Source organism: Anser brachyrhynchus (genome assembly GCF_964034855.1).
Source record: "Anser brachyrhynchus genome assembly, chromosome: 2".
Taxonomy (NCBI): Eukaryota; Metazoa; Chordata; class Aves; order Anseriformes; family Anatidae; genus Anser; species Anser brachyrhynchus.
Window position 1 is genome coordinate 3,676,064 of NC_137695.1, and position 12,538 is coordinate 3,688,601.

General features: G+C 37.0%; 1 protein-coding gene across 6 annotated transcripts in view; it reads right to left on the minus strand.

The window, feature by feature from the left end:
- Nucleotides 1–12,538, minus strand: part of NKTR (natural killer cell triggering receptor) — a 41,409-nt gene that overhangs the window by 9,027 nt on the left and 19,844 nt on the right. For 4 of the 6 annotated variants that reach the window (XM_080579581.1, XM_080579579.1, XM_080579578.1 and 1 more), the window contains 6 exons: nt 6,333–6,362; nt 5,360–5,505; nt 4,164–4,386; nt 3,462–3,617; nt 2,196–2,283; nt 194–339 (listed from right to left, as the gene is read on the minus strand). In XM_080579581.1, the coding sequence (XP_080435707.1) occupies nt 194–339; nt 2,196–2,283; nt 3,462–3,617; nt 4,164–4,386; nt 5,360–5,505; nt 6,333–6,362 (789 nt within the window). The remainder of the gene's footprint in view (nt 1–193; nt 340–2,195; nt 2,284–3,461; nt 3,618–4,163; nt 4,387–5,359; nt 5,506–6,332; nt 6,363–12,538) is intronic. The other 2 variants (XM_080579582.1, XM_080579580.1) reach the window with 1 other exon arrangement.

Consider the following 12,538-nt stretch of genomic DNA (forward strand, 5'->3'; position numbering starts at 1 on the left):
AGAAGAAAAGTTATAGGAAATATTACAAGAAAGATTCCATTTAAATTCAGAACACTGGAAGTGGGAAGATATTAAATACAAAGATAGTTTTACGCATTTTATTCAGTCAAACAGGAATGACATGGAACAGCTATATAACCTATTATTGCTTGTGTTAAAAAAAATCATTTTAAATGTGCAGTAAGGATCTTACTTATCGCCTTTACTCCACTTTTCTCCACTAGGTGGTCTATATGTTCGTAATCTCTGCATTTCCTCTTTCCAGTGCGGAGGAGTCTCACTACTCTCATCATCATCGGATTCAGAACATGACCGCGATCGAGGTGGGGTGTGATACCGCTATAAAACCAAAGAAAGACAATTACTTTTTATATTATACAGCCTCCTTTAAAGAAAAAAATATATTCTGTATCTGGTACCTTTCATACAAGTTTTGCATGCATCTTCATAACAAGCCAGACAATGTTATTTACACAAAGGGCAGGAAGAACACAAATTCTGAATTCCCTGCCAAAGATATCCACTTTTGGTATGCATATATGCTATAGGTGAGCCTGATTACATAGCTAGCTGTCTTTTCATACTCTGAGGGCACTTCTCAAAGCCTGAGAGGGGCCAGCTAACCTGTTTTTCCAAAACATAAAATGCAAAAATTAGGAAGTCAAGTTCTCTTTACATTACACTTTTTGGAATAACACAATTACAGCAGATAACCAAACTTCCCCCCTCCTCCAGGATACTAAAGCACAGATGTTTCAGTTCAGTTAGCAGATACTTAGCTGCCTGTAATCATAAAAACAGGCTCTGTTTCAAAAGTCACTGCTGTTCAGCCCTTCAGAAATGGGCAGTTTAAGACATCTGTTAAGCAAAAAATCTTTCAAAAAAGTGTAATGAAGCTTCATGCTAGAAAATGATGCTTAGGCACAACATTTAAAAAGGTAAGAAGAGTTTTTTCTGCAGCAGCAGAAAAATGGTCATAATATTGCCAAGTCATTATTTTCCATTACCCAGTTGGATACACACTTAGGTAACTCATACGAGGAAATTAGATGCTCCTTGACTCAATTAACAAAGAAGAAAAACATCTGGGTTTTACTCAATTATTTTGAGCCACTTATAAAATAAGCGATATGTGGAAAAAAAACCTAGACTGTCTCCCAGAATAAAAAGAGAAAGATGAATGCATTGGTTTACATAGAATTCATTTAAGAAATATCTTCTTACTTTCTCCCTCTTCAACTGACTGAAAATCAACAGTTTTGGGCCCCGTATCATGGATTGAAGAAGGGATGAGAAAACTTTTGCTTAAGAACAGTGGCACTAATGCAAAAGCAAAAGTTACCAGAGCACTGAAATAGGAATGAGAGCTAAAGAAGCAGTGACAGCCTTCACAAAGTAGGAAAAAAACGGACTGTGCAGTTGCAAAAAGCCTTCTGTCCAAGCATGGCAAAATAACTTCTTGCCTGTGCACTGTTATCTGAAATTACACAGACTTCATCTCAGGCAGGAGAGCGGATGAAATTTGGCAAACTATGTTAACTAGCTAGAAACAGAAACAAAAGATATACTTAAACTGTTAGTTCTGCTTTTTGACATTTTGACAAGTGATTCTGCCAGTGTTGCCAGAAAAATTGTTTATCAGCAACATATGCACAATTAGACACTGTAAGTATATCTCTTGTCCTTCCAGTTCTGATATGTCAGAAAGGGCTGTACATACTTAGGACACTTCAGAACAGCCTTGTCTGCTGTTACACAGAAACAGTCCTAGTGCTTAGGAGAAACAGTGAGGAAATCCAAGCAATGGAGAGAGTAAAAGCTTGTCTTTTCTCATTGCTTCAGATCTTGCAGCTTGCCTAGGATGAACCTTTGCTGACTTCATTTCAGTCTTTACAAAGAAATAATTTTATTCTTATGTTTGAAGCTACTTCTTATGGCTGACACTACTCTTGTAGCTGGGTAAGCCTTTGTTTTCCCAAACAATGCTTAGGCAAGAAGACATTAAGAAGAAGGATAAGGAAAAAGCACTGCAAAATGAACTACTTGGCAACAAGATTTCAACCTTCTAAGCTTGAATCTACTGTAGGTCAACAACAGTTACAGTGCCACACAAAGCCTTCAAGGAAATTCAAAGTTCAAAGCTCAAGGTCAGACAAGATACTTTGGGTGAGAGGAAATAAGAGTAAGCCACATACTATTGTGCCTCTTCCTTTAATTTTTCGTCCAGATTTAGAGACTGATGGTTTCTGGTCGGTTAGAACTGGTGTAGCATCAAGAAGCTTCCTAAAGAAATTAATAAAATATGAGCGTACACAAAAAACACAAGCAATTTTATCTTAAACCTAATTTTAAATTAATCATGCAAAGTATCTTAATCACCTATTTTGATATGGCAGAACTGAGAATTTAGCAACTGGCTTTCCAAGAAGCAAGCCAGCCACACACAGACCTGCGATGAAAGCCAATCAATACATACTGGTTTTCAACCAGCTCTGCAGATCTGACCTGCCTTTGTGATAAATAAAGGCTAACAATGAACTTCCAAAGTACTCTGATACAGCTTTTCTAAAGCAGCTAACTTATGTTTAGTGGACGAACGGTAAAGATGACATGGAAAGAACAGTTTCAAGATCGCAGCAGTTACACAACAATGCCTTAGCAGGCAGAGTGGCAGGTCATAACAGTCCCCAAGTTCTAAAGCCTTCTTTCTTTCCTCAGCAAGAAGTAATTCAGTATTCCTTTTTACACAGTTTGAAAGAAGCAGATACAAAAGCTTTGAAAACATGAGTAAAGAAGAAAGAGCTTACAGCAGACTATACCTGAATTAAAACAAATAAAGTGATTGGCTTTTAGAGATGCCCAGGAGTGTGCTATATTAACTCTTCTGAATCCAAAGGTGAAGAAATTTGATAGAAAAAAATTGCAATTGGGTAGGCATGCAAAACAAATTGAAAGCAACTTGTGAATGCATGACTTCCTTTCTACTAAGAATATGTATTTTCTCCTATTCTAAGAAAATCAAACTGCTGTAAGATTCTGTTTGACTGATTTTGCACTAAAGTTTGATCCTTTAGTCTAAGGAAATTGAAAAATTACCTCTCCTACTGAAGTTTACCTTGCAATCAAATATCGGCTATATTTTACGTTGCAAAATTTTCTCTGGAATTAACGAACCTTGTTTTTCTGCATCACCTGTAACTGTGTTTAAGGTCAAAATATGCGTGACCCTTAAGGACCGATGAAAGTATTTTATGAGTTTTCACTGAAAAAAACTGAACCACATTGAAAGGAAAATTCCAAAGAAAAACAGTAAACAGGACAGGTAAATTGCCTCATTTAGAAATTCTGACACTATAGCCATCCCTTGCTGTAAGTTCTGGTAAAATAATGTTAGTGAGAAAGTTTTATGCATAGTTTCTACCATGAACGTCAACACAAAAATAAAACTCAATGTTCCTTACGGCTCAGGTTCTGCACTGACAACAGGCACATCTCTTCTTAGCAAAAATCTATTTTCAGGCACTGGGGGAATTTCTTCAGGACGTACGACAGGCTTATCCCTCTTTGTGCTAACATCAGCTGCTTTTTCTGTTACATCGCTCTTGTCAGAAAGGCTGCTAGGAGGAAAAATAAGTTTATAAATAAAAATCAATGACAAACACCACCGTTCAGGTTCCCATAATAAGCCCACGTGATGCAACAAGCTTTCAGATGACTTAGAAGGTGTTTCATTAACAGCTCATTTTAAGCTAAAGGAAGGACAGTGCGTTATTAGAAGTAAGGTTCAGTTCTCACACTACAGCAAACAATTTTGCTTTTAATTCGCCATTTGTCATAAAATATTTTTAAAATATAAATCAAGTATGAATCAAAGGTCTCTATTTGCCTAACATTACATTAACACAGGTATAGCAAATCCCAAACGCTTTAACATGCTAGACATTTATTTCAAAGTTACTCTACATTCTATCTACAAAGATCTTTAACTGTTTCATAGAAAAGTCTACCCAACAAGCTCAGCTTTAGTGATTTGTTTAAAAAAAAAAAATCGAAATCCAAACTTACAGAATAAAAGCACCTTCATATTAATTGCTTAAGTACTTCACGAAAAAGCAAAATTTATCAAATTCCTCTGACATTCTTAAATTTGAGAAAGTAGTCACCATCTTTGGTTTGAGGTTCGCTTGCATCTTGAATCCTCTTTTTTCCTCTCCTCCTTTCTCCGTTTTCTTGATTGTTTTGCTTTAGCTCTTCTTTTACGCTTTCTTCTTCTGCTTCTTTCATTTTCAGCTTCGCTTTCAGATGAACTTTCTGAAGAGCTTGATGCACTGGAGGAGGATTCAGACTCTTCTGATTCAGAACATACTTTCTTCTTCTTCTCCAAAGCTTAGAAACAGATATTATAATATTTACAGCGTGCACATATGCATGTAACACGTAGTGTGTATATAAATATAACACAAGATATACAACTTTATAGATGCGAATACACACGTGCTTCTCCAGAGGATCTGTGTGTAAACCATGAGCATTTTTTTTTAACAGTAAGGTTTGTTAAAGAACAATTATACGGATTTATTGTGCCGTGTAAACCAATAAAGTTACACAGATATTTTCCAACGAAGATGGTTGTAAAAAACACCTTCAGTGAACTGTAAGAACCTCCATGCACAGCTTCTGCCATCTAAGATACTGCAAAGCCAAAGCATTTTTATGATAAGCCATACACTGAAATTTATAACTGAAGTTAAACATCCACATGTGCCAAGCTCTGCCATCCTCTCCTTTCTGCATTCCCATACTTTTACATTATCTTTCCTCGGATTCTCTCCGCAGGACATAAAAAACACATTATCCTTGAGGAAAGTCAAAACTAAAGTTAAAATATCCTAACTCATAACAACCTGAAGCTTTACAGCACCTGTCCAAAGACATATCTAACACCATCTATTTCCTATGAATTCTCACTAAAAGGTAAATTATGTTGACTATGTTTATGGCAGATATTAACTTGACATATCTTATAATAAACCTTCAGAAACTGCACAAAATTCTGCATCAAGAATAGCTTCTGTTTAGATAACCGTCTTTCAAACTCAGAAAAATAAGTCAATTTCTTTTGAGTATGTCACATGAACCTAAAAAATTAATTAAGGAGACCAGGAAGCAGGCATACGTTTTCTAAAGCACAAAGGTTTAGGTCAGAAAACCTTTTCCCTTGCTGTGCCTTACTCACCTACGCCAACCTTTAAGTTTTAAGGGATTGTTAGAACTAAATTAAGATTCTAGATGCTGGCACAATTTTTATACTCTGAAAAAAATGTCAGCATTCAATTAACTTCAGCATACGTATGCTTACCATCCTTTGCTGGTTTCGTAACAAGCACCCCACAGTCAATAACTCGTACATCTGCATAGGGTCTACTGGCAGTATCGGTTTTCAGATTTTCTATTTGCTCTATTACTTCAAAACCAGAAATAACCAGTCCAAAGACAACATGTACGCTGCAGAAATAAAACATTTGGGAAGTACAGCATTTATATCTCGCTTTTTCTCCGATGAATTTCAGATTTAAAAAGTCATTCTGAAATAGAAACATTCAGCTTCACTGGCATCGACTGGCCCTTAAAAGATATTAAAAAATCTTATTTTTAACTTTATTACTTTTATATTTACAACAGTAAGACTTCATGTAATGGAGGTCTGCTCTGGTTCAAGATGATGTCATTCTACTCTCTTCTAGCAGGCACTAAACAGGTCATAATTTCTCATCCACCTTACTTTTGAAATTTTGTGTAATAGACAGATCAAATACAGACAGCACAGAAGCACAGCTTTCCCCAGAAAAAGCATTTTTAGGTCTACGCAATCTCAGCCTACGCGTTCCCACTGACATTGAAGGTGCAATTATTAACAAATCCCCAATTCTGTTCTACTGCCCCACAGTCCTCTTTCCTTCCTCCAATTGCCCTATAACTTGCACTTCCAGGAACTTACATATTCTGGAGATAAAACAGGTCACCAAAAGTACTATAAAAACACGTTAAACTTGACATTTCAACTTGATTTGGGGGCTGAGGGCAGCAACCAGATTTAAATAAATGAATATTAAGATCAAGGGCCTTCCAAGTTTTCAAATCGTTTTAGGAAATAAGTTGCAATTTGAAATATTTATAGAACTCAAATTTTAGTTTCCCATCTTTTTCTATCGTATTATCTTTCACAGAAGTAAAAGTGTTTCCCCATCGCTGCCTACTGCCAACACGATACGCGAAGCCTCATGAATAAACTTGGAATTTATTCATCGCTGAAGAAACTATAAAGGACTTACCCATCGAGATGAGGAGCAGGCTTTGTTGTTCTGTTTGACAAACAGCGAGATGGTAAGATGGTAAAAAAAATCAAGGATTCAGATGAAGTAAGAGGAGAATGTCACAGAAAAAAAGGTGAAGGTAAGACAAAATAGTGAAAAAATCCAGTTACATACACGGAATTAAAAACCTCACAGATTACACATACAGGCCTTTTTTTTTTCCTTTAATCTTATCTTTTACATGAATTTTGTTTAAAGTTTAGCTAACTGTGCATACTTGAAAGTTGCACCAAATACCATTGGATGCATGCAAAAAACAATATTCAAACGCCTTTACATACACGCTCAAATATAACTCACTAACATCTTTAATCGCAAAGATACAATTTGGAAATAAGTACTGGCCAACTAATGGAATTTAACGTTTCTGAAACTGTTCTTACATTACAAGGTCACTTTAAAGTCAGTTCTATTTAAAAAAGGAACAGGAAAACAGAGTTATCATATGTGATAGATTCTTTGCCTTTTTTTTTTTTCCTATTTTATTACTTTCCATCTACTTGATTGGCCTCAGGACTCACAATACAAAGCAATACTACTTTAACCACCAAGACTACAGCAATTCAGCTTATAAGCTCACAGGCTTCCCCAAAGCAACAGTAGCACAATGCAAGCAGACATTGTAAGGTACTCTATACCCTATTTCTGGGATAAATTCGGACTTTCTCCCTTTTTTTTCAGGTTCCCACGTTCAGCTGTTTCCAGCCCAAAGGGGAAACGCCACTGCACGACATTTTGCACAGAGGTGGTGGTGGTGGGAGCTACGCCAAATTTCCAAGCTGACTTTTAATTGGGACAGCCAAGGCTGTGCATATGCAGCTGTATTTTAAGATTCACCTTTTTGGTGTCAATGCTGTGACCTCGTACCTTTCTCTGTCCTCTTCTAGAAGGGAAAGGAAATTAATGCGGGCATACCTAAGGGAGTAATGTTGCCCAGAGAACCAGGCTGCACAGACAAATTCAATGAGGAACATCAGAACTTGCATTGATCTTATATACTGGGGGAAACGAGGGGAGGTGAAATAAATGTCAATCTAATCTGCATTTGAAGCTATTTTATTATTTGAAAACATTCTCCCTCTCTTCCCGAGGCACTATTTTGACTTTCCAGCTTCCTTCCACTGTACTACACTCTCAAAAAAATAAAAATAAAAACCCCACAGGGCCCAGATGCTTCTCGTTGGTACAACAAAGTCAGGTTCTCACTGCTACAAGGAAATAACTCCAGATAAAGCACGTAGCTTCATTCTGGCTTTCAGCTAGGAGGCCACAGAGCACTGCAGTGCTGGGACACGTGCCAGAAGCTGGAACCGCAATCAGGAGTGCTTACACTCTGATTTTTCTAAGCTCCAAACACTGACCAGACCTTCTACTTCTGTAATCCTAAATATTACAGAAAACAAAGGGAAAGAAACGCTATCAGGAAGACGTCTCATCTCTCGGCAGCAGGGGCTGATCTTTGTTTTTCCCTCGCTAACCCAGCACGTGGCTACAAACGGGAAAAGTCTCAGAGCTTTGGGAGTTCGGTAAGCAAAAGTTAACTGCAATAACAACCTGCTGTTAGGTGAACGTTTTTGGCAGGCTTAAACGACAAAGCTGATTTAAAGTAGTGAAAAATAGAAGTGGGTTACTTCAGTGAAACCAACAGTCAACGAGTCTTAGCGTTTGGAGTTAGCTCGAGAAAGCAACAGATTCAAACACGCCTGCTACGAATGCTGCAGTAGCGTGCTCCTGCCATGCTGCAGCAGCACTTGGAGGCCAATTGAGCAAATTATTTAAGCAAATTATTTAAGTACTTTCTTTGGCCTGGTCCTTGATAAGCAAGGAAATGGATGGCTGGTAACTAGTAAAGCCATTTAGTTTCTTTCATTACGCTGGCAATTTGATAGAGCGGACAGGATTTTTCTCATTTGCCTGGTCACGAAGTGGAAGCACACAGAAAAGCATTACCCAAAAGCAAACTTCTCAGATGCACAAGGAGGAGTCGGGCAACTTGCAAGACTTTCCACGGGAAGCAGAAACCAAACTCCTCCTTGTGCTTCTGAAAAGTTCCCTCATCGCGAGGTTAGGGCTGGAACACTGCAATCATTCTGCAAACATTTGCACCTTAGAAGACCACGTCAAAGCTCTTTTTGCCTGTGTTCCACCTTACATTTCTTGAACACTGACTTCAAAACTGCCCCAGGAGAAAACCTACTTACTACTTCTGCGCTACAGAAACCTAGTCAGGATGAGTCCCTCCCAAGAAAGAGTGTTTTATTAAAACATTTCTATACAAAAGTTTTACAATTTAAAACATTCAACATCTGCCTTATTATAGATGTTATTATCCGTGTTATTTGCAGAAGGACAAATATCTTTACTCACCCCCCAATTTAAAGAAAATTGGTTTAAGATATTGGTGAAGAGAAGAACATCTTTTCGATAAAAGCACCTTTTTTGCCCACCCCCCCCTGAGAGCCTCAGACCTAACAAAGGACTCAAAGCACGTAACAATATGATCAGAAAAACAAGAAAGATTAAAAACAGAAAGAGAAAAGAAAAGGACACAGCCTTAGAGGAATGAGACATTACCTTTGGAGCGCACGATGTAACACTGTTTCTGTAAATTTTACACAAAAATGGCAGAAATAAATTGTAATACATTTTCAGACAAAACTGAGTCTATGTTTTATTAAATACAAGTTTAAAATTAATATTAATCAAGTTGTATGCAGAACAAGGATGCCTAAAAGAGGGCTCTAAATTTTCTTTAGAATACAAGGTACTTTGAAAACTACAGTAAGTTCTCTTTAAAAACAAAAAAAACCCTACAGACATAGCCTGCTTGCATCCACTATTACACAGGAAAACTGTTAGAAAAGAGAATCCTCCCAGTCCCCTCTGAGCCTCAATCCAAGTGTCAGAACACATGCACAACTTTAAGCAGATGAATAACGGATTTCAATGGGTTTATTCACATGCTCGCAGTTACATAGGTGTTCAAATGCTCGTCTGAACCCAGTCCTACGTAAATACTTCATAGGATGGCAGCCCGCAAGTGAAATGGTTTGGTTTACCAAATGAAACGTGTCAGTAAGTGCACAGCTTCTTATATTTCGTAGTTAGCTTGTACCTCCCTTGTATTATGAAGCTTTTCTAAAACTAAGAAAAAAAGGTGCTCTCTAAAATATGTGCAAAGCTATTATTGCTTGTGTTAAGAATTAGAGAAAAACAAAAATGCTGCAGGTGCAAAAGCACAAAGCATGTGCACCAGCTAATTCTGTGCTTTTGCTCCGGTATAATTCTCATGAGCAGCTGTAACTTCAAAATACACTATCAGTTAAGTATAAATCTATGCTTTTTTTCCCATACAGACTATTAGCTCTGAATTATCTCTCTGCATATCTAAGCAGCGAAATGATCCATTTGTAACTTACTGCAAATATCATCCTATGAATGCTTCCACATGGGCTGTACATCTACGTAAACCTGACCAAACCAACAGGACCTGCTTACGTGACAAGTGCACATACATCGCCTCTGCTCAAGGATAACGTGAATTTTTTGTAGTTCTCTTTCATATTCCTGTAAACTGTTCAATAATCAGCTCAAAGTTATTTCATTCAAAGTTAAAAAAAAAAAGCGTTGATTAGAAAAATACCTGGTTTGGGACACTGAAGGAAAAAAAACTTAGAAGTGAGCCACTTAATAAGCTAGTAACATTCAGAAATCACTTGTAAAATCCAACCCAAAAATCTTCACCATTGATTTTAGCCTTTAGCCATTTAGCAGTTCCAAGAAGTTAATTTATTTAAATTTAGTAACTAGACACCACCATACATTGAAAAGATTTTTGAACCAAAAAGCTATTTAGTTTGGAGCAAGAAGAAAAGCTTGAGAGCCACGTTAACTGACAATACCCTCAATATGGGGAAAAATAAATTCTAATGAATAGCAAAACAGCCTCAAATTTTAAATAGCTTTTAACACAAAGGCAAGAACTATTAACTGTTTGAGCTGATAACGAACAAAACCTAGCACTCCTCGAAGTTGCAATAAGAAGGTATCAGCCTCGGTAGTTTAGAGGAATACATGACTCAATAGCAAGGTGGTAAGTCAATTATACAAAGCTTCCAAGTGACAAAGAAGTTGGTTACTCTTTTTGCCTCCTGTTGTTCTCTTTATGTTTCGTTCTGCACATTCACTTTTCTACTTCTGTAGTAAATACAGCTCAGTAGATTTTGGATGACTTAACAGAAGCACAGTTACTTGTTAGCACTTGTAGAATCAGTAGACTCCCAAGTTTTATAGTGCTTAATATATTAATTTCCGTAAGGGTGGCACTTATTTTGTATTACAACTTACTAGCAGGCTGGGCAGGGCCACAGGCACAAGGGAGTTGCTCAAAGAGATGAGATAGCTTCATCAGATCAGCTCGTCTGAGAAGCAAAATACATTGCCCCAGAAGAACATCACCCAGCAAGTAATACAGTCGCTGAGCTGGAGAATCCAAGAACGGGCTGAATATTCCCCCTGGCTCTCAATCTGTGACCTGAAGACCCCAGAGGCATTTCTGTAATACTCTAGATGCATAACTTCACTCCCAATAACAACAGTATATAACTTAAAAAAACATTTTCAACAACAGTCCAAAACAGGTGCTGGAATATACAGAAAAAGGAAGATGTTTCTAATGTGGTTCCTGTCAACGTCCACCCCATCCAAGAAATTCTGGATCTTAACATCAACATGGAAACAGGACAATTAAAAAAAAAAGATTATCACGCTCAGGTTGTGCTTAGAACTCTTGTTAAGTAACTGGCTTTAAAAAAAATGAAAGAAATTACTCACAGAAAAGAAATACATTAATAGTGGAGCTATCTGAAAATATAAATAGCTAATGTATAAACTAGGGTCTTACAAATGTCTTCAATACAAATCTGCAATAAAATGCTATAACAGACCCCTTTGGGTACCGAAAGTTGAAATTCCAGCATTTCACAAAGCCAGACAGCCTGTGTGTCCTTTCTGCTGGATCTCAGTAAGCTGCTTCTCATCTGACTAGGTTAAGATACATGTGTGAATGACTTGGTATACGTAAAGTGCATATGCATGAAAATCTTAATCCTGCTGTAGCCAAACATTCTTCTTTTAACCTAACTGCTACCCCTATTCAAGTAGGAAAAAACATAGTCAATGAGCATTAAACATAAGACTTCTGACATATACCTACTCTGGACTCTACTTTTGCCTCTTGCCAATTTCTACCCATGCTTTTACATTTATTCTTCTTCAATTGGCATCACTGAGGCTTCCCAACTTCACTTGCACCGTTTTTTTTTCGATGTCCAGTTCTCTACTGTTGCTTATGAATGCTTCAACACATTCACGCATACCTGAGGAATTCCTGATGAATCAAAGAAAACTGATGATACTTTAGAATTGGTCAGATGCTTCGTTAACTGGTCTGAGCTTCCATTTCAAGTAAACTGATCACTGTGGCTCAACTTTTAATGATTTTTAGTCTTGTTGCGACCAGTTTGCTAGTGCAGTCTGCCAAGGAGATATTTGCTGCCTGATTTGCTACTATAAAGACTAGTTATTCCAAATGACGCTCATTCGTGGTAAGTGGGGGAAGTACTTTTGATGAGTAAGTAAAAATGTTATATTCAGGATTCTTACTATTATTTTAGCCCCAATCAAACAAATATTTACATAAAAAATAACTTAGTTGCACACCTTATTTGCTACTTTGGGAAACGATATGATAGAGGAATTCAGAATTCTAATCCCTGAAGTTATTTATGCACTATAACAAATATAAATGTTTAAAAAAGCTTGACTGAGATGAGCTATTTCCTTTTCTATAAATAGAATCAGTAAATTAAACATTCAGATTTAAAAATCTAAGGACTGAAGATTTCCACTTAAGACTGCCTTTCACGTAATTCTCAGGTTATGCATTTGAAGAATACTTTTCCTAATGATAAACTAATGAATAATTGAGCTACTTCTTTGAGTAGAAGGACAATTTAATTTCAACTTAAAGCACACCACTTAAGGAAATAAAAGAAAAGCTGTAGAGATGCAAAGTATACTCCCTAACGTAATCAAACAAATGTCAAACAAAACTTATTGCTTTAAAATATTGCATTTTAAAGTTAAAAGTCAGAAACTGTCCA